We start from the raw sequence: 23,054 nt of genomic DNA on the forward strand, positions 1-23,054 counted from the left end.
GCATACGCAACATCTGGCTGTTTAAGTTGTTGATAAACTTGTCCACTGCTTGAAAAGCCCCCGCTACTTAATAGCCCGCCTTCACATGTCCCTGGTATCTTTAACTGTCACCCCAAGCCACAGCATCTAAACCAGTTTTTCCCTCTCCTCCATCTTTCTTGATTCTGGCTTGAGTCAGCAGGACCTGTCACCTTTCAGACATGATTTTGGTCTTTTAGGGTACTTATAAACTCTTGAGTCCTGCCTTTCTGATCGCTCACAGCTATAAGCTATCTGGACCCCCTCCTTTCTCAAGACAGGACCATCCTGTTGATTTGTCTAGCAACTCATTGTTATGTCATAACAGGCCACCCCACTCAAAACACACACTCTCTTCCCATCCTAAGATTACCAAACCAATTCCCCGTCAGACTTTTTCCCTGTTCTGGTCTGATCAAAGTATAATACTAACAGCGTACGCTTCAGTCCGCCATCTTAGGCCCCAAAATCTGACCCCCGATTCATTGGTAATAAATGGTGACAGTCCATTATAATGCAGCGCACCATTTGGCCCCTAAAAGAAAATGTGAAAGTCAAATAATAGATTGTTTACACTTTATTGGTATTTTTTGTGATATTCTCAATTATTATTTTCACCAGAAGCCTACATACTGTACAAACATGACATAAGAAGGAATAACTTCCTTTGTGATAAGATAACCATAGAGAGGTTTCTAAATGTGCCTCTATTAAACAATAAAGGGGCATGTTAGAAACTTGTGCTTGGTAACGACCTGCACCCACCAAGATTTGAAAGAAATCTCATTATTATTAGGAACCAAATACAACACGCCCTCATTCAGACAAATGTACGCACTTTCACATTTATGCTCACATGGAGATCACAACAACACTGGGTTTGAGGGGGAACATTTTTACCTCTAGTATTCATTTGTCCCACAGAATATGATCCTTTCCGACCAGCTCTTACTTGCTGTTTCTCCACCAGTTTATATAAGAAGATATTGCTTAAACACACAGTGCCCATGCAAGGGCAAACACTGAGCTTATCATTTTCTAGGCAACAAAAGCAAAACATTTTTTGTAATTCAAGTGAAAAAGTGCATGTAATATTCACATTCAATAGTAACTTTGTCCAACTTGACTGTTAATAAACAGTCCAGTCGTTTTTAAGACATTTATATAATTCACTAAATTGATCTAATTTTGGAATCATTACTTCTTGGATTATTGGTTGTGGAATCTCACAGACAATCATATTTACAGACTTTAAGATATAAGGAACTTGATGTAATACAATCACAAGATGGACTGGCTCTTTAGCCAAGCCCTGAGACAAAACAGGAGTGTTCTAGAGTACCTCAAACGTAGACAGGTAGGACAGGTGCACCAACGGAGACTGGTCCAGACACAGTTCCTGTAAAGCAGCTGAGAGACAAACAAGAGCCAGTGAGCTGCTCCTCAGCTGCAGCCTCAGCTCACACCAGGATCACATGACCACACACAAGGATCACATGACCACACACCAGGATCACATGACCACACACCATGATCACATGACCACACACCAGGATCACATGACCACACACCATGATCACATGACCACACACCAGGATCACATGACCACACACCAGGATCACATGACCACACACCATGATCACATGACCACACACCAGGATCATATGACCACACACCAGGATCACATGACCACACACCAGGATCACATGACCACACACCAGGATCACATGACCACACACCAGGATCACATGACCACACACCAGGATCACATGACCACACACCAGGATCATATGACCACACACCAGGATCACATGACCACACACCAGGATCACATGACGAGGCTACAGCGGGATCACAAAGCAAGGTAAACAAAACCTCCCCTCTCGGTCCTCTTGTTACGCTTCAATAATCATAGAAGGTACGTCAACTACAAAATAGAGAAATCTTCAAATATACAATGAAATATACATCACACGATGAAAATATACACTTGCTGACCTTTAAAGATATATTCTCATGAAACACATACACAGTGAGAATATATATTAATAGAAATATAGTCAATTTCTTCATCATTAACACCATGGCTTTAAACACAGTGATAAAAAAATAAAGGAAACCTCTTCAGAAAATATCTTAAATGTGTGACGTTGTTACATGAGAGTGGTCCATGCTTAGGGTAACTGGTTTTTATCTATTCAGATAGTCTGGTGTGCCTCAACTGATCAAGTTACACTATCTTTAAGAGGTTTGAACTAATCAAGTACTCATTTTTGATTAATAAATTATACTTTGATACAATGTGCTAAAACCTTGTGCTGCTTGTCCTATGAATATATGGATATCAATCGTATAATAATAGCAATATCCAATAGAGATATTGGATATGGAATGGATGGAAACTTGGTGATCCAAGTGATTTGGTCCATAACTGATTGATTCAAAGGAGAAAAAAGTGAATTGAGCGCTGTTGTTTATTGTGATGTGCTCAGTGGGGCTCTTTTTTACCAAGTTCTCACTTTGAATTGGATTGGATTCAGTTGTATCTGTGCAACAATGATCACATTGGCTGCATCTAGTGTTGGTGCCTAATGCAAACCTTCTTGAGACAAAATGCTTCCTGACATTTATTTGTGTGCTCACTGGTTCTGTGCTCAAACTGTGCCTTTGTTTACCTGTGCAGGGGAAGGATCTGTACAGTTAGTGTGCAAAACTGGGGATTCCTAGTTATATTTCAGAAGTCATGTGCTTTTCATGTACTTTTCAGACACTTAGACTTGACACCTTAAACAGTTCAGGTCTGAGTACAGCAGCATGGACTATGTGTTCCGGGTCATGCTGCCTGTGGTGTATGTACGTGATAATCAACACATTCAACATGTGTCTTATGACTGGCTATATACATTTCAGTCTTTGGTGGAATGTGTGTGTCTGTATGAATGCTTTTCTGACACATAGCATAGTTTCACCAGACCATAACATTGGACATCAAAATGTATCATAAAAAAGTAGTAGCAATTTCTACAACTCTTACGTTGAACAATATCAGCCAATGGGACAACACGATTGAGACTGTGACGCAAGGTAGGAATGTGATGCTAACATGATTCTGACATGTATACTAGCTAATGCAGACATCCCAACCTGCAGAGACTCATTTCCAGGAGGTGGCTACCCCCCCCCCCCCCCCCCCCGGGACGCTGCCAGGATGTGCGATATGCACTTGTTTCGGCCATTGCACAGTCTAGCGCTCACTCTAAATACAGAATCCCCAAATTCCGGGAGATTGTATAGCATTTGCGCGTGTCCGGGAGTCGCTATTGAAATGCGGGAGACTCCCGGAACTTCCGGGAGACTTGGGATGTCTGCTAATGTCTCATACAGTGTATTGACTCAATGATGTCTCTAAAGCAGCCTTAAGCATAGATAATATATTGCATCATACAAAAGCCCTCCGAACTGCTGGCATTGCAAAAACAGCCAAACAATATAGGGAGAGGTTGCCCGTTTTCAATCAGATATTGCGTGGCACTTTAAATCTCAAGGAAAGATTCCTCACAACAAAAAGACACTACAACACCATATGGCTATAAATTGTGTGGCCTTGGAGGATTGCAACCTACAGGCAACTGCAAAACAAACCTTAAACAGGCTTCAACCTAGCCTGAAACAAATGCTCACATTTAGCAAAGGTCTTCTTAGTATCACTGCATCTAATACTATACAGTTTATGGCTCACAATCATTTGGGACTGAACAGAAAAAGACTTCTTTTCGTCTCGAGAGAAGGTTGTATCTCGTGTTAACTGCCGTGTAGAGACTGGGTCTAGAGCTGGGCCTGGGTGATTGTTATTCCTGACTGAGAGTCTCTGTGTTGAGGCAATGAGAAGCCAAGACATGAAACATTTACAAAGTTAATGTTATTTGTAGGTTATCGCCCATAAATATCAGTGGAGGAAATAAGTACATACCTCACATCGTTTATAATGTACTACTAGTCTAAAGGTGTTTCTTTGGGATACTCATATCGGATACCTTCACAGTTTGGCTCCTAGTTTGGAAGCCTCAGCTATAGATTGCTCTAAACTCTAGGGTTTGTGTGTATGTGAGTCTGTGTGTGTGTGCACTCGTGACCAGGTCATTCAGAAGGTGTGCGAAGGTGTGCTGCAGGTCCCCCTAATGGAGACAGTGAGACACGGAGGCGCTGAGTGGTGAAGTGTCCTGATTGGTGAATATGTATGTGGGTGTAGTGGGGGTGGAAGGTGGGGGCAAGTCATGGAAAGGACACCTCTAGTGATCATGAGTCCGACTCAGGGGTGGTGGGCGTGGTTGGAGAGGGGGGGCTCATGGCGTTCTGGTAGCTCGTTCCGTAGCAGCTGTTGGGGGACAGTGAGTTGGGGTCGGCCAGTGGCTTGATGGGGCCCAGGTAGGCGCGGCTGACGGGCTTCGGCGAAGGTGTCTCCCCGGGGTTCTTGGCGCCCAGGATGAAGCGGGTCTCGTCCACCTCTTCCAGGTTGGAAATGTCCTTCATCATCCCCTTGCGGTAGGAGACGGACAGCTTGTTGGAGCCGTCTGACATGAGGTTGAACTGCCGGGCGACGAACACGACGGGCAGGGGCAGCATGGCGACCACGATGAGGGAGAAGCACATGGCCAGGGCCCAGGGAGGGTAGCTCTGGAAACGCTCCTGGGCCTGGTGGAGGGAGAAGGAGAAAGAGAGGAGAAGGGGGGGGGGAAGAAGAGGGGAAAGAAGAGAGGAGGGACGAGACCGTAGAAATAAGGAGCTTGAATAGGACTTCCCACAAACACAAAACCACACCCACACACGGAGTGGGCACTGACCAGTTCCTCGACCCAGGCGTTGTACCCTGGTGGGCTGATGGCCAACTCGACGACGGTGGCTATGATGAGGATGGTGAGACACAGAGGGGAGACGTACTTCCACATGTAGAAGTAGAAGGAGTAGGGCCTGAAACCCAGCATGTCCTCCAGGTCCTGCATGAACCTGACACCCACATGGACAAACAAAGGTAAGTACGCAAGTCATTGGTTTGGATAATATCGCATTCGACCATTAAGTACTCCTATCTACTCACATCCTACTTTACACAACACTAATCTACCATATTCATTACACTGACTGTGTATACTATGTTTATAGTAAAAAAAAATATTTTTGCAGACGCTCTTTTCCGGAGCGACTTACAGTAAGTACAGAAACATTCCCCCGAGGCAAGTAAGGTGAGGTGCCTTGCCCAAGGACACAACGTAATTTGGCACGGGGGAATCAAACCGGCAACCTTCTGATTAACAGCCCGATTTCCTAACCGCTCAGCCATTTGACTGCCTAACTCTGTTAGTCATTACTGGAGAAAACTGCACTAAAGGATCCTATACCTTTTGGTCCCGTAGATCCAGGCCACAGACACATTCTCTAGGATGACCACAACAGTGAGGGGCAGGCCTGCAGAGTAGTCGTCAAACATGGTGACAAAATAGTTCCCTGAGCGCTGCACGAAGAGCAGGCCACAGAAGAATGCCACGATGCAGCAACCCACTGAGAGAGAGAGAGAGAGAGAGAGATAGGGATAGAGAGAGAGAGATAGAGACAGAGAGGGGGAAAGAGAGGGGGAGAGAGAGGGAGAAAGACAGAGAGAGAGAGAGAGAGAGAGAGAGAGAGAGAGAGAGAGAGAGAGAGAGAGAGAGAGAGAGAGAAAGAGAGAGGGGGGAGAGAGAGAGGGGGGGAGAGAGAGGGAGAGAGAGTGAGAGACAGTGGGAAAAAGAAAGAGAGAAATACAATTGTTATTGAGAAAAATACAATTTCCAAATGTGTGGTATTACATTTTCTTAATAATAGTGCTCATTTGATTTGGTGTTTAACGTGACACAAAACTTGGATTGACATTGTCTGATAGTGATAGTTAATATGGTATGCAAGCATGACAAAGGCAGTGAACAAAGACAAGGAAGGTTAAGCTGCTGTTGGTGGAGGAAAGCTCCGGCAGATGGCTCTGAGCCGTACTAAATGGTAAGAGTGTTGTCATAGTGACAATAGGGAATTGGCCTTCAACCTATCTTTAACCTTTATGAATTGACACTCTTATTTCCTATCAGACCTTTGAGGTCAACAACACTCTCAAGATGGCAACATTCTGGACACATTCTGTGTGCGGCCAGTAAGAGCCAAAAGACAGGAGCCTCATATCAGCAAGTCAAATCTTGGTAATAATTGTAAAAAGAAAGAGAAGGTGAGGGCCCACCTGTGAGTATTTCCTTTTTGATCTTGTATGCGTCGAGGACAGGCGTGGTGATACCAGTCATGGTGCCTATCATGCTGCCCAGGCCCAGGTTGATGAGCATGAAGAAGAACATGACGGACCAGAATGGAGAGGCCGGGAAGTGGGTCATGGCCTCCGTGAAGGCAATGAAGGCCAGACCTGTACCCTGGACTGCCTGCAACCAGACACAGGAGGTAGAGCACAAGAAAGACTTTTAAGAGAGAAATACATTTCAAATGTAAATGATTTCTATGCTAGACTTGGACACAGTGAGTATGGATATACTTGAGCCCCAAACCCCTAGGCCCCAGTCCCAGTCATTACCCCCAGCCCCAGATCCAAGGTATCCAGGCCGGCCCACCTTGTTGAGCTCATCCTCCAGGAGACAGGGATCCAATCCCAGCTGGGCGAAGTCGCCCTCCTTCACGGTCTTGATGACCCCGTACATCTCAGCGTAGTCCGAGGTGCTCAGGTGGGTGAAGTTGACGTGAGGGGGGATGAGGTCGTGACTCAGCACATTGGAGTTGAGGTAGCCCAGGATCTTCTCTGCGTTTCTATTGAGGGGACAATATCAAAGTGACCCACCGCTGATTTGTAGAATTTTAATTCCGAGTGATTATTGAACTCCACTTGGAGTACCAATTAATTGAAGAGAAGGGTGTGGAAAAATAGGAAAATGAATCACATTACAATCGGCTTGAAAAACACATAGCATATTGCTCGCATCATCCTTCTATGCTATCTACCATTCCAGCGGTATATCCATTCCGCTGAACTGTACTCACTCCACAACACACTTCTCGTTCATGATGTTGGCCTTAAATCCCAGCACGGCAAACACCACCAGTGTGGCCAGGATGGAGGTGACAAAGTTGATGAAAGAGACCAGCACGGCGTCAAAGTGACAGTTGTTGTCTATCTTGTTGTAGCTGGAGAAGGCGATGACCCCTCCGAAGCCCAGGCCCAGGGCGAAGAACACCTGCGTGGCCGCCTCCCTCCACACCTGCGGCTCCAGCATCTTCTCCAGCTGGGGAGACATGTTGGCATTAGCATGGAAGCTCTCTCTCTATAGTGTGTGTATTACTGTAGAGTAAGAAGTATGAGGAAAAAAGAGTGGAAAAGAGAGAGAGTGAGTAAAAGGGGTGGGATGACAGAGAGAGATAGAGATAGAGAGAGAGAGAGAGAGAGAGAGAGAGAGAGAGAGAGAGAGAGAGAGAGAGAAAGAGGGAGAGATAAAAAAAAGCTAACTCCAACAGTAGCTTCAGGGAGCCTCACCTTGGGAGTGAACATGTGTGCAATGCCATCCACGGAGCCCTTCAACATCAGCCCCCTCACCAGGAAACAGAAGAGCACCACGTAGGGGAACAGAGAGCTGAAGTACATCACCTGGGAGGGGAGACAACGTGAGAACACAAGCTCTTAGTCAACTGGTTTGAATCTCCGAACCCTATCCCAATCTCCTCATGGCCAATCCTCTACCTTCCCTGAAGAGGCGATGCCCCTGATGACAGCCAGGCAGACGATGATCCACGCCACCAGCAGAGAGAGGGTCATCTTGATGTTCAGACCTCCGCTCTCGGCGATGGTGCTGGTGATGTTGAGCGTCTGGCGGTACCAGAAATAGGTGGTGGCCGAGCTCTTTTCACATTCAGGCTCCACAACTGGGACGGGGCGGGTGGAGGAGGTTTAGGTTGGGTGGGGTGGGTGGGTTGGAATGTGAGGAAAGCCAGTTGGATAATGGAGAGGGAATGAGACAGGGAAAGATACAAAAGGAAGCAAGCAGGGTGGAGAGAGGATGGGGAAATGAGAGGAAGGGAGACAGGATGGAGTGGGGAACAGAGAGATATGTGGTATGGAGAGAGAGGGATTAGGGATGCAGAGAGATGACAGAGAGAGAGATGGAGAGAGAAGGAGAGAACCATAATGAGTAAGAGGATGTTTACACTGACAACATCTCTCTCCCTTGGGTTGGCTGTCCCAGACATGAGACAGGTAAACAAGGTCATACGAGGTATTAGTATTCAGAGCATAGGTTCTCATTCAGACCACTTGACGTTTTTCACTGCTTGCTTTTTCACCTTTTATGGCTCAACCTTGGTGAAATAATCATGAATCTTGGGCTGGAAAACGCAGTTGTATTGCACGGATGTTATTGCAGCAGTACACTTGTGCAAACACACACACAAGCATTCGATCACTACATGCACAAACCCACAGATGCACTTGCGCACACATATACACCCACATACACACAAATGGGTCAGCGTATTCTATTCAATATGGATCACAAGTAGATAGCAATGTTCATCTGAGAAAACCAAGACAGCCTCAAAGACCATGATTCTATTTTTAGAATCTCTCCAAATGATTTATTTCTCTCCATGTCCCCTCTACTTAATTACTCCCTCCATTCACCTCACATGTACAAATACAGATTTCATCAAATCTGAACAAACGTATGACCTTGGTATCTCTTCATAAGACGGTTTGACCTTCCCATCACCATGGAGTGCTGTCTGATTTGATATAGAAAACATGTCACCTGGCAGCTGTTCAGAGTGGGCACAAATTAGAATGTTTCTGGGGAACGTGTATACACACACACACACACACATAAGAAAATCACCCCATGTTAAAGGAATAAGAAGACTTCTGTCTAAGAAAATTGCTGTGTTGTTCTCTTGTGGATGTGCATGTGTGCAATTACTTCATGAACCCCACAGTGTCTGGTCATGTTGTAGGGTTAACAGTGTGCCTTCTGGCTCTGTGTCATACCAGCACCGTGCGTGTGTGAGCTAGCAGACCAGCTGAAGCTCCTCTTTCTGTGGGGCCACCTCGAGAGTCTGCTGACTCGTGTAAAGTAGCAAGGCGCGGTGCTGAGCGATTGCGTTATCGTTGCCTCAAATCTAATGGAGCCTCCTGGGATATTAATCTGGATTATCTTCATTGGGTCATGAACGATCCTTGGAAGGAAGTTAACGTCATCAGCTGCCTTGGGGCTGGTGTGGTTCGGGGGCTAATAGCAGTACGGGATTTGATTTTACATTTCTTTTAGAAAATGGCACCTATTAGAGCTCTGTGAACCATAAAACATATTCTCAGAATGGTTAAAACAATTGGGTTATGGGTAATACGTGGCGACACAATTCGGGTAAAACTCCTTCAATCTAGCCGAGAGGGCCCTTATTTTGGAGTCTATGCCATAGACATACAGACAGATGTGTTTTTAAATCTAGGACCTCTGACCCTCTCTCTCTCTCTCCTATAGAATCCAACTCACTGGCCAGAGATCCATTCCTCCTGATTGGACATTCAGCCCAGGGCAGTGGATACTGGAACGACTGGAAGAAGTAGAAGATGCTCCAGCCGATGATGACGTTGTAGTACAGACCCACAAAGCCACACACCTGGAGACAGACAGAGAATTCAGTCAAACTGGTTTGTCTGCACAAGTATGACACAGAGGAAATCCTCTCATAAAAGAGGTTCGTCTCCAGATAACATGATGTAAATAAGGCACAAGAGAGGTACCCCTGTCAATCTCCCTGGCCGCCATGCCATAGTCAAACAAGGTCGGGAAAGCCATGAATTATTGAAACGTGCTCTTTCAGCCGTTTCCACGGTGATCTCTTAAGAGGTATTTATAGCCAGTCCCGAGCCACTCTCGTACATGTGCACGACTATAGATGGGTGAGCGGGCTCTCTCTCTCTCACACACATACACACAACACCAGCATCCCTCTCTTTTCTCCACCTCCCTCGGTTTGGGCTTTCACGTCTCTCTCACCTTGTCTGAGAGGCTACTGAGGGAGGTGAAGAAGCATTCATTCTGTGGCGTAGTACCATCTTTACTTTATTTTATTTGCACGCCTTAGGACTGCGGACTTCAATGGTCTGTATCCATAGCGATGGGCAAGGTCTTATTTTGATATGTATTTAGTCAGAGGTTTTAGATTTATGATTATCAGGGGCATAAAAACGCTGAAACAGGGTATTGGAAAAGAGCAGCAAGGCATAACGTTACTCTGGAGGGAAAACTGAAAGTGTTTGTCTTTGCCGACCAAAAATCTCTCCTCGTAAATCACAGAAGTGGCTGCGGTAGCTAGTTTCTACGGAGATCTGAGTCGATTCAGCGAAAGCTTTCCGGAGATAAACCACAGGGTTGAAACAGGCATTCTGCCATTACGGCCTCACTGATCCCCCCCCCCCCCATATACGTTCCTCTCTGTAGAGCTGCATGTTGAGAGCACAGACATGATGGGGGCCACTGAGAAATGTATTACCTTCCCAGATAGAAGGAGCTATATTTACAGTTTCCTTACCCCAGTCACTAATCACGTACTGTAGATGATACTGTATTACTGTAATGTATCAATATATATATTTGTGGCAAGTAGGCACGTGCAATCATGTGCATCAGCAGTGTTGTTAGTTTTTCAGGATGAAATGTAGTTTCTTTCGAGTCTGACACATCCCTCGCTGCCTCTCAACAGACAGTGCTAAGCATTTCCCGGCCCAGCCCACTTTGCAGTGACGCATCCCTGTAGGATGCCGCCCGTCTAGAAGACGATGCCTTCCCCCATGCCCCTCACCATCAGACTGGACACCCCGATGCCACCCAGGCGCGGGCACACGTAGTTCCACACCCCCAGGCTGCCCCGGCGGATCTTCTGCCCCACGGCCAGCTCCAGGAAGAAGAGCGGGATGCCGATGAGGATGAGGAGGATGAAGTAGGGCACCAGGTAGGCACCTGGAAGACACAACATGTCTGGTCATGTCTGGCAACACAGAAGATACTTAACACCTGTGTGACAAGCTAGCCTAAAGGGATTGTACCATACGCACATTAGAAGGTATATGAATGGTATTGAGTATGAATGTGATAAGAGTATGAATGTGTAGGAGCATGTATGTGCAAAATGTATAGAATGGTTAAGCTTTTGTCATCGCTACATAGTATCTGATCACAGTCTATGGATGATTATTAAATGAAACATGGTGGCTCTCTGTCCAGTTGCCCTATTAAAAGAATGAAATACAATTACTGTTGTCTGTTTCTCAATGAAGATGCTGAGGGGAGGAGGACAGTGGGAGACAGACAGACAGCTTGGCCTGAAGTCTCAGTGCCTGTCTTCATAGTGTCGTCGCCCCCCCCCCGTCCCCCCCGTCGTCGCCCACCCCCCCCGTCCCCCCGTCCCCCGTCCCCCCGTCCCATCCTGTCTCCCTGTAAGCTGCTGCCCACCCCCACAGCAGCCAGGTCTATTTCGGAATTTGATTTGAATTATGGGGGGGAAATCTAAATGTAGTCTTCTCCAGCTTAATCCAGGGGAGGCTTAATCAGGATGTGAGTGGCTTTGCTGCACCGGCCTGTGAGTCATCATCCGCTGTGTAATAAAAGGATGTGAAGACTTATGGCTGGAGTACTGGGACTAATATGAATTCCTGCAAAGGACAAGTTACATTGCTCTCAGCTCATTAGATAGCACGCAAGAAACAAGGGAGAAGAGAGTAAGGCAGTAAGGAATTGTAAGGAAATAGAAATGTTGGGACATTTGACATTTTTAAAGGGGAGCACAGTAAGATAATAATTTTAACTAGAACATCCAGGTAAGTTGCTGCTGGCTGACGAGACAGAGAGAGAGAGAGAGAGAGAGAGAGAGAGAGAGAGAGAGAGAGAGAGAGAGAGAGAGAGAGAGAGAGAGAGAGAGAGAGAGAGAGAGAGAGAGAGAGAGAGAGAGAGAGAGAGAGAGAGAGAGAGAGAGAGAGAGAGAGAGAGAGAGAGAGAGAGAGAGAGAGAGAGAGAGAGAGAGAGAGAGAGAGAGAGAGAGAGAGAGAGAGAGAGAGAGAGAGAGAGAGAGAGAGAGGGGGGGAAATTAAATGTAGCTAAAATAAACAGAGAAGAAAAGAGACCTCGAGAGGAAAACCATCCAACAGCACTGGCCCATTTAATGTGTCTGTAATTGGCTGCCACAAGGCCAATTACTGGGTGAAGGATGGGTGTTCTCCTGGTCACACAACCTTGCTGGATCGCTGGTTGAATAGCCTTTAAATCCAACCTATTTGCAATAAATCAGGCTTATAATGGATGTAAAGTGGGCTGCAGTGTAAAGGGACTGGATGGATAAGCTCATGAAAATCAATCATTTTGAGTTGGAGCTGGACGAAAACTGATAATAGACATGGAAAATCTGACTTGAAGAAATCATTCATGTTGACTGACAAGAGACATGTCACAGGTGTGCGTATTTATTTTTGCTTTGACATTATCAACACTCATCAACACTATTTGTTTACTGTATATAGTGTCGTGGCCCAAAATTGATCATAGGTCAGGTAGGCTAAGCATATGGGATGTCCAGTGGTGGGGGAGAAGGCCTAGGTTTGGGCTGTGTTTATGCACTGCAGAGACATGACCAGAACAAGTTCCGAGCAGGGAATGTGAGAGCAACGGGGTCTTGCCAAAGTGGATAAGGCGAAACCCCCAAAAACAGGCCAGAGAAAAGAGAATGTTCTGGAAGGAAAAAGGGGGGTCAGGGTGAGTCAGCATTATGGGAGACTGTTATGTGTGCTCGGATCTAAAAGGAGGGTTGTTATGCGTTCAAGAATCAAACAATTTAGCTCCCTAGGACAGTGAAGAGGGAAGTGGCTACGGGTTAACAGCTGGGAATCTTCAAGCTTGAAGGCCTTGTGTTTGGGTTACTTCTCGTTCTGGGATCTATGTTCACCATGAGAATGAAGTAAGAACCAAGAGTGGCAGGTCAAGCTGACCTAGCCAGGGGGGGCACGCATGACGGGGGCACGCATGACGGGGGCACGCATGACGGGGGCACGCATGACGGGGGCACGCATGACGGGGGAACGCATGACGGGGGCACGCATGACGGGGGCACGCATGACGGGGGCACGCATGACGGTCATGCATTAGGGTGACACACCTTTGATACATTGGGGGAATAACATTGAGAAATAGTATAATGCCAGGCGGGGTATTTTCCTCATTATAACAGGTTGTATCTTGCCTGTTAGCTTTATGTGTCTTCCTATACCAACTGGGCATTGTTGAATAAACCTCTCAAGCCATCTTGACTTTGAAAAACATTCTGTCTCCGACTCTATTTTTGATCTAAATCCTTCTGAACTAAAATATCCTACAATAGGTACTTTACTTTGAACCAATTTTAAACCATGATGGTGATTCAATTTCATACATTTTTAATGGAGACGTCCTGTGTGTCAGAGTATCACTTTACGCCCAGCATGGCCCTGTGTTGCAGTAGTAATCAATAACCCAGCTATATTTAGGGCTGCTAGATGCTGAAACCTCAGCCCAGCCCCTATCTTAGCAGACTAGCCTAAGGGAGATAGCGGGCCAGCAGCTCTCAAGCTGGTTCTGCTGTCTGGGGTAACTGGGCTGCAGTTGGTGGGCATCCAAAGCGTTTCATCAGACAGTGGGGTTCAAGAAGACGAGCAGGATATGACCTCGGAAATCTGGCGGGGTTGTTTTCCTTTCCTGAGTAATGTCACCAGCAAATCGTGTGTGTGTGTGTGTGTTGAAGAAGCGGATGTGATGTCATAGATCTAGTGGGGTTTATTTTCAAAGAGATATTCATACTGCAGACGTTTATCTACCGCATTGCACATAGTCATCCCACTTTCAGGGGCAGCTGTCCCCAAACTCACCTCCTCCATTCTTCTGGCACAGGTAAGGGAAGCGCCACACGTTGCCGAGCCCCACGGAGAAGCCCACCTGGGCCAGGATGTACTGCAGCTTGCTGTTCCAGGCCGGGCGGCCGTCGTTCTCCGGTGTTTCGGGGGGCAGCGGGCTCTTCTTCCCAGCAGCCCCTCCCACGGTCAGGGAGCTCTTCTTGTAGTCCAGGGGCTCCTCGTGCGCGAGCAGGTCGGCCACGGACTCTGTGACGTGCTCATGGCTGTGCTCGCGCTGCGTCACCTTGCTGTTCTTCGGCATTGGGGACACTGGGGGGGGGGGGGGGGGAGGTGAGCCGGGAGGGGGTGGCGGATGGGGAGAGCGAGAGAGAGAGAGAGAGTGAGGTAGATAGAGTAACAGAGAGAGAGAGAGTGTAGGGTGTAGAGGGGAGGCACTGAGGGCAGGTGTGGTAGTTGGAGGCTCGGTGTGAGACGTTGAGAGCTAGCGAGCGTCGTGTTCAAGACTTGTTTGGTCCTGTGAGAGAATCAACAAATACTTTCATGGTAAAAAAAAAACTAGCAAGAAAGACATAATTGTAGTTTTATGATGGCAGTAACACTAAAATAAAATGCCATGATGTTAACCTTTATGCAGAACAAAATGAAAGTCCATAGAGGCAAAGGCTGATGTGTGAAAAGATAAGCTCCCGGACATCTGTTAGACAAACCTTTGCTTAAAAGGTTAGGTACAGTACGAAGAAATGGAGAAGAGGGTTCATTACTACTGACAAGTCAATTATTGGAAGTTTGCCCATCTTGCCCTGGGCTTTAAGACCACACCAGAGACTCAGGATAACTTGCACTGTTACCCTCATCCATTTAGTACTCGTCCAACCTTGTAATAAGATATAGGACTGCAGCTAAACACAGATTACTCTCTTGTTTTGCCTTTAAGGTACAATAAGTGTTAGTGATGTGCTAAATTGAGTTCCCTGGTGTTTCATGGAGAATAAAGTAAATGGACGTTAGATCTCATCACGTGTTAACTCTTTTGGACAAACACCACCTGTTGCAAAAACGCCGCTAAATGCTGTACACAAACGCGGAGGGAGTGAATTATAATACTTGTATTATACTAATCATAACAATCTAACAGTATGACTGTAAAAGGAGATTACAGCACATAGATTCCCTTTTCAGCAAACCAGATTGCGTTTTCTAACGTAGCACTCCCTTTCCCAATGTTTTGGTTTCAAACATTTCCAACGCCACAAAATTGTCCTAGTTCATTTTCCTTTCCGTGGGCTTAACTTTCGGCTAGCTTTTCACTCCATAAATCCCCTAATCCCCAGAAGCCTTGCAGCAGCATCCTCCTCACCTCCCCCCTCTCAGGGAGCACTTGGTTCAGCCCAAACAGGATGGAGGAATCAGGTGCAGGTTGAACCACTGTGTTCTTGAACATTCTCTTCATCCACATCACAAGCCTGGCATTGGGCTCATCACTTATTGAGTCACTTCTCCTGCCATTATAAGAATCCACTGACAACTGTAACGTAGAGCAGCAGGGCCCCATGGGATGTGTGTGAGGTCTGCATCCCATCCTGGGAAACTCAGGAAACAGAGAGATCAGGACCAGATGAGATAGCTATGCTGAAAAACAGTCTACATCACAAAGTCTTTGGGTCAGGAGGAGCTGAGGCTGAGGATTGAGAACATGAAGCAGGAAGTTGTTTGGATCTGCTAAATCACCTTGTCATGCTGGGAGAAACGTAAGGCAGCATTATGAGGAGGCTTCACAGTGATCAGGTCACTCGGGGGACAGAGCGCTGTAGTCAGCCACACCACACTGCCCCACCTCATCCAGTATGATGCAACATCAGGGAGGTCCCTGCACCCCTCCTGACGACAGCCACTGTCACCTGACAGTGTCCATCTGCTCTTACTTTCTTTTCAATATGGAGCGGATCCACGATTCCACTATCAACATACGAACATAAAAACCATGGACATCCATGTGGTGCAGCACAGGATTCCATTACAATGTATTTACCGAGAAAAAATCGAACTTGTGTTCCACTAGACTACAGCGTGAGCTACAAACATTCAGCTTCGTTCTCTGTTTAAAGAGGTCACCATGCATCTACAAAGCTGTCAACAAACATAGATCAGCCTCCAATTTTCTATGTTCCCAGTTGCTTGCCTTGAACATGATACATCAAACAATCCAACCATGTGTGTCTGCCCACAATCCCCGTACAGTACATTAACGTGCAGTGCATGATGGAATAATCTCACGCTCATTCACATTTCGCATGGGAATCTCTCTGTAAGCCAATGCGCATTAACAAAACTATCATCTCTGCTCTGGGTCCTATAATTCAATCCATTTCATGAAACCTAATATCCACCTTCCTGCTTTAAGATAGATGTAGTGGGACAGCTAACCAGCTTCCGTTCACTTCCTGTCCTGCTTAAAATAGGTGCTTAAACAATCTCAATGTTAAGATGCCCAAGTACAACTACGATCATGAAGTATAAATACTGCGAGAGGGTTAACCAGCAGGACAGATGACAGACCAGAGGGTTTCTAGCTGTTTCTAACAGTAATCTCAAATAGATTAACAAACAATTTAACAAATGCTTTGAACAAACTAACACGACTACTGTAATTATGATCAAAGTGCTCTTGTATATGTTTTCAGGCTGATGCCATTATTAAAATGTTTTCATTTTTGTCCTCCATATCGACAGTGCTCAATATTTGTTTATTTAATGTGCATCTCGTACATTAGCATATTGGCACTGCACCACTTCCAGTTGCATATTATTGGAGCAGGTGTTCATGACCTGATTCGATGGTGAGGTGTCAGATTTGCACAGGACAGAAGAACTAGGGGATTTTTTTTACATTGGAATATGAATCTTACAGAACAAGCACACTCCCATAATGCCACACACACCAAATCATCAACTCAGAAACATTTACAGGAAGAGAAACACACACCTTTTCTTCTGCACATCATGGCTGTGGTTGACGTATAATTGATTTGGAGCCACTATCTCCTGTACAGAGCATAGTGAACTAAACAACATAACCCAAAAGAGGCACTTGACTTCAGTTCATATAATTGACTTAATTATTCTCAAAGCTGTACATTTGCCTGTCTGCCAAGACAGCATATGTGTCTGGCCTCCACATTAGCATTGGCCTTAAAATACATGACTATACTATTAACTTTCCAACAACAGAGATATCGATATAGATGAAACAGCACTATACTAAACACACTCAAAAGCTCTAAGAACAACATTGACAATCTTCCTGAGCAAAAACAACTAAGAGAACCAATTCCAACTTAACACTTAGTACATAACAAAAGTAGATTTGTAAATTCCTGATGGTGTCATGAGTTAGTTAACAATTATGCTAATGTTAACAGATTGTATGGCTTCTAAGAAACTCCACCAGAGAAGACACGAGGCAAATGTCTTGAGCATGCACTCAACATGATGCCCCGTAAAATGTCGAACCAGCACATACAATTTTTGATTACAATTACTAATTACTAACTACAATAATCAGCCTGATCTGAATGTACTTACAAGCTTATTACAAGGATATTGATCATGTGATCAATACCCAGTCTGGCAATGCTGGACCACAGCAGTGATAGGGTTATGGACAAGGACAAGGACAGACAATGCCCCTGTACTGGAACCACTGTTGTTGATAGTAATGATACAGGCACAGACAGTAAGTGTAGGCTTGAGGTTTTTTGTGCTATAAAAATGCCCATACTGGTCAACAAGTTTGTTGCCGAGTAAGGTGACCCTCATGCACAATACTCCTCTTTTTTTCTCAATGAGCCGAGCTACAGTGGTCAGAATTTGTTTATGTTTCACAAAGGTCAGCCCCAATTCTTGATCTGGCCCGGTTGTTATGAGACACTTTATACAGAGGTCTCCAACCCTGTTCCTGGAGAGCAACCTGCCCGTTGGTTTTTGCTCTAACCGCACTTTTTTCACCTGATTCAACACTAGTTACCTGCTCCACCAGCTAATTATTAGAATCAGGTGTGCTAGATTAGTGTTGGAGTTAAAACCTACAGGCAGGTAGCTCTCCAGGAACAGGATTGGAGACCCCTGCTTTATATTGTAACAACATACTCCCCTCGGTTGTGAACACAATTAGCGAGTTTTTCACGTTTTCTATGACACATGGACAACCAAGGACAAAGGGACGATTTTGAAAGTGCGGTCAAGTCCAAGATGACAGTCCTGAAAAACAGGCTTACTGCTTGAACTCCTAAGCCTTGGAATGGCTATTGTCAGCAGGAGAAGAATATCTACTGAATAAATATGAGGAGAACTTGAATGCCCATGATAGCAATGTGATGAAGGATGAGATGTAAAGAAGGGCAGAAAGAGAGGGAGAGAGAGAGAGAGAGAGATAGAGAGAGAGAGAGAGAGAGAGAGAGAGAGAGAGAGAGAGAGAATAAATATAGTAGAAGAGATAACGACAGAAGATAGAAGATGGCAGGTGTTCAAATCTGATGTTACACTGTGTGAGGAAATGTGGTACTCCAACCCTCAGCATTTAGATTAGAAATATTTATATAAATGTATACGTGTCTGGGGACAAACCTATTAACAATACCTGTAGGTGTATCTGGTGTTGCCTGCTGTCAGCACAATGTCCAAATTAATCCGGTGTTATCTTGGCTTGTTTCTTTTCTCACATCAGGGTATTTGATTTAAGAGTTTAAGTGAGTTTAAGAGTTCACTCAAAAACAAGTCCTGCACATGCTTTCATCTTAGGGGCTGTGATCGTAAAACAAAATGAAAGGCGGCAGCGGTAAACAGATTAAAAACTGTCTTGAAGGTGATTAATCTGACGACAACTCGATGACATCGTGTTCGTCAACTGGGCGTAAGAGCATGACTAAACACCCGTCATTCATCATTCTGCGTACCTGTCTTCTCTGACTGCAACTTACACATAAAACATATCGTGCGGGTATTTTTTGTAAAGGATGTTTGTTTAAATATGATGTATGTTGACTTTACAAAAAAGGACAGATTGATTTAATAACAGCACTCAAGGTCATACAAACCACTGATTCAAATGAATAGATAAACTATAAATTCGACTTTCTCACCTCACTCAATGTCACAGTACGACTTTCAATACGGTCTTAGTTTATCTAATAATTAGACGACAAGCTTCTGAACAATTTATTTCTACCGATATCAGTAGCATGCTGGTTTGCCAACCTCACTCCCACTTCAGTAGAAAGTGATCAAATTCTACACTTAAACATCGAAGACCGGTGGGGTTAAGGAGGAATTTACGTTTCGGCAAGGTGAGGTTCTTTGCTCTGGCGAAGCTCTGTGTGCAAATGAAACGTCCTGCGTGAAGTTTTCCCACAGGTACTCACCTTTAATTTAGCAAAGAAAGACGCAATGTCCACTTTATAAGGGCAAGGTGGTATTAAAAAGTATGCCAAAGGATGCTAACATATCCAAACGACAAATTGTAAAACAACATCCGCGTGGAGCGACTTCTTGTGTTGGTACCCAGCTTATAGTGCGCGCAAGAGATGAATCACATGCTGCTTTAGCGAAATTGACATGCAGGGTGGCGCGCCGCGAGCGCCCAGTGACGCAAGACCGTTCATGATCGCATTGCAAGACCGTCACCAGCTATTTATAGTAATTCAACAGCCCAGATGTTTAACAGACACACCCTTAATTGGTTGAAAATATAACATCTATATCCGCACTTCAAGTATAAAATAAAGGGGTTGCATTCCCAATTAGTGATGCAAGGATGACGCTATTTGTCACGTGCGCTGGCAAGCTCTTTTCGATTGATAAATCCCATTCATTTATAAAGGCACTTTCTCCACAAATAAAACTGTCAACATACTAGTCATTGATGATGGATGGCCAATGTTATCATTGTGTCTAAAATACAGACTACCAAAATGTGCTAATAATAATCTAATTACAATATTCACCAGACTTAAAGCTACTTGGATAAGTCTCATTTAGCAGACGCTCTGGATAAGTCTGCTAAATGAGTAAATGTACTTCTTTAGTGTGAGGTGGTCAATTTCTAACAGAGACATTTGGACACAGTGACTCCAGCCAACTGAGTCACAAGGGACCATAAATCACAAGCCATCCAGCTCCCTATTCTTTAATACCACAGGCGTAGAGGAGCTAGATAGTGTCACAGGGCCATTATTCATTGTGACTTGCCTCTATAGATTTATTTCTATATCCATGGCTTTTACCTTAATCGTTTCTATATAATACACGGTATCCTTAGTTAGCTGGTCTAGCATGATAGACTTCAACCAAAGCTGAACATTCAAAGAAGAGGTCCAGCCAATGTATCTATGCTGGTCTTACTGAGCCCTCTTCCTCAATGATGGTCCTTGAAATAAACCTCTCGATGGGTCTTAATAAACACATACCTTTACACATAAATTATATAAAAAATCATGGGTGTTTGGACAGAAAATGCACACTGAAGCTCCCAGGTCTTCATGACTGCTCTTATAGAAATAAGATGCAAAGACGCTCATGCACCCTTCCATAACCTTGAGAAAACAGGTGCATCCCATCCTCACCAGACCCCTGGGTGCAGCACGCTTTGATGAAATGGATCATCCCCTTGGTGTTTGTTGGATTTTAGCAGCATACAGTTTCATGGACTCAGGTTTGTATTCAGACCTAGAAGATGAATTGAATGCATGGGTTTGGACTGGGTTGGATGGTTGTGGACAGTTTTGCATGGTTGTGGTCCGGACAATGTTGCATGGTTGTGGAGTGGACAGAGAAAAGGGTGGGCGTTTGCCATCTCTCCTCTCTTGTGACGTGCAGATTGAAGCGAATAAGTCACCCCTGTGAGTGAGATTTTCTCTCACCTCTCTGTGTCAAAGCTTCCACAATTTATTGGCTGCCTTTTGGGAGGCTGTTGCTATAGTAACCATGGAAACCAAACCAAGTTGTGTGAGCAAGAGAGTCCTTCCAGCCAGCATCCTGTAGTTAGCTGCCATGAAGGAACTTCTTTTTAGGTCATTCATAACTCATTGAGAATCTGGTGTGCTTGTTAAACTTGTAACCTGGCAAAGTAATTTATAGGTCATATGCCACAAATTTTGGGAGACCCAAAATTAGGTTTTAAGTCAAAAGCAAAGATGGTTTTGCCTCACATGGAGCATTGGCTGAATGCCTGTGTTCACATGAATATTTAACAGGCTCCCTTGTACCCCTGCAATTGGCAAAGCAAAATAATATTTGATCATTCACAGCATCTTGAGCTCACTAAATTAAATCGATAGACATTGTTTGAACAATACATTAACTATTTGCATTGCTGAAAGTAGCCTGTACTAACAGCCTTGCAGGAGGGGACTGTCAGCACAGCTGTCCTGCTGCCCTCTCTGGTTAGCAGGTGACCCACCAGTCCCATAGGTACACTGTGGAACTGCATGGGCAGCTGCTTGTCTCCTCTGTCCCTACACCCTTCACCTTCCTGTTTTTCTCCCTGTTCTCCCCAAACTTTTTCTATCTTTCTTTCTCAATGGTACAATCTCAAAGTAATCTCTTTCTCATTTTATTTGACCAACAGTGTAATTATATCTGATACAAAGTCTACACCCTCACTCTAGTACGGAGCACATTCACACTCCACCCTTCTCCTGACTCAACTGTTCCCCTTGACTTGCCTCAGTCTTCAGAGGAATTTTCCTTCTCCTCCAGGTTGCCTTCTCTCACAGGCAGCCTCTCATCCCTCTTCCTTTTGTGCTCCTCCTAACACACTTCCTCTCACGTGCGCTCACACATTCCGCATCTGCGCCACCGCACCCCTCCAGTACTTTTCCTACGCTCCAGCCTCATTTATATTCCTCCCTCCCTCCCTCTTACTCTTTCTCGCTCTCTCTCTCCTTGTATTGCGTTGTCTGGGTCACTCTCAGCTCTCAATAATAAAAGCTGCAGAGATGCAAAAACCTTTGAATACTCTCTTCTACATGGATCCTGCTATCCTCTCCTCATCCTGTGCAAGTGTCACTAGCAGCATGCATGATTTACAATACACAATTTGTGTATATGTGTGACTTGGGTGTCTTTAGCAGACTGTGAATAATCTTCTCCCCATTGCTTGCAAACATGCATGTACAGCCTTATGTTCAATGAAGGACCTGGTCAAATCAATTGATTTTAGCACGTGTACAGCGCAGCCTGCTGTCAATACAATGATTTCAGATGACCCTTCACACTGGGGAAAGTAAAACAAACATCTGTTGAAACAAAAAATCTGTTAATTAAAAGTTACTAGGACAACCTTACCATGTTTACAGTTTAAAACAATGAAACAGATGTGTTGTAGATTTTGCTGCAGAAACATTTGAAGGTACCACAAAGAGCAAGTGTTTTGATTCAAGACACAATTTGTATACATTCAACCCACTTCATGCCCTTTCCTTCTGACTCTTTTGTTCTTCCCAGAGTCCAGGACATTGCAGGTGCTCATAGAGGAGAAAGTGGGTCATGTGCTATAAACTACTGCTTTGCCACAAACTGAGGCATAACTGCCTATCACCAGTTTAGTCTGAAATATAGATCTCTGCACTGACACATTTAAATGATGCTTTCCAACTCTGTCTTTCTCCCAGAACATTGTTCAGGAGTCAATAATACAACAGCTTGTTGTAAATAAAATGTCTGAAATGTGTTACCAGCCGCCACATTTGTCAGATAGCAACAAGCTGTGTAATGTTTGGGTCAGATGCCAGAGATGACCACCTATTAGGGAAACGGTGGGAGCAGGTGAAAGAACTGTGGGGGTTATATGCTCACAATACCTTGTTTGTCTACTGTTTTGTGGGCCTAACATAATCTATACAATAGCCCATGGGTCACAGTATTCTATCTTAACATTATACAGCCTTCACACATTTATGAAAAATGATTGTACAAGCATACCGTCAACATAGCTGGGATGCCTATCAGTCAGATATGCCTTTGAATATCTGTTGTACACAACTGCGGTTTGGCATTGACCAGACTACAAAAGGTCAGGTCATGGATTCAACCCTGTTGT

General features: G+C 44.8%; 1 protein-coding gene across 1 annotated transcript; it reads right to left on the reverse strand.

Moving 5' to 3' along the window:
• Window positions 1–4,314: 4,314 nt before the first annotated feature.
• LOC146273187 (sodium-dependent neutral amino acid transporter SLC6A17-like) lies at window positions 4,315–14,261 on the reverse strand. The gene is made up of 11 exons (XM_084704780.1): window positions 13,976–14,261; window positions 10,888–11,045; window positions 9,576–9,702; window positions 7,775–7,956; window positions 7,571–7,681; window positions 7,081–7,322; window positions 6,657–6,849; window positions 6,278–6,470; window positions 5,415–5,574; window positions 4,860–5,022; window positions 4,315–4,710 (listed from the first exon to the last, which is right to left on the reverse strand). Exons 1-11 carry the CDS (start codon window positions 14,259–14,261, stop codon window positions 4,315–4,317), a joined length of 2,211 nt encoding a protein of 736 aa, XP_084560906.1.
• Window positions 14,262–23,054: the final 8,793 nt, after the last annotated feature.

This window comes from Hypomesus nipponensis, chromosome 9 (genome assembly GCF_054491055.1).
Source record: "Hypomesus nipponensis isolate SF chromosome 9, ASM5449105v1, whole genome shotgun sequence".
Lineage (NCBI taxonomy): Eukaryota > Metazoa > Chordata > Actinopteri > Osmeriformes > Osmeridae > Hypomesus > Hypomesus nipponensis.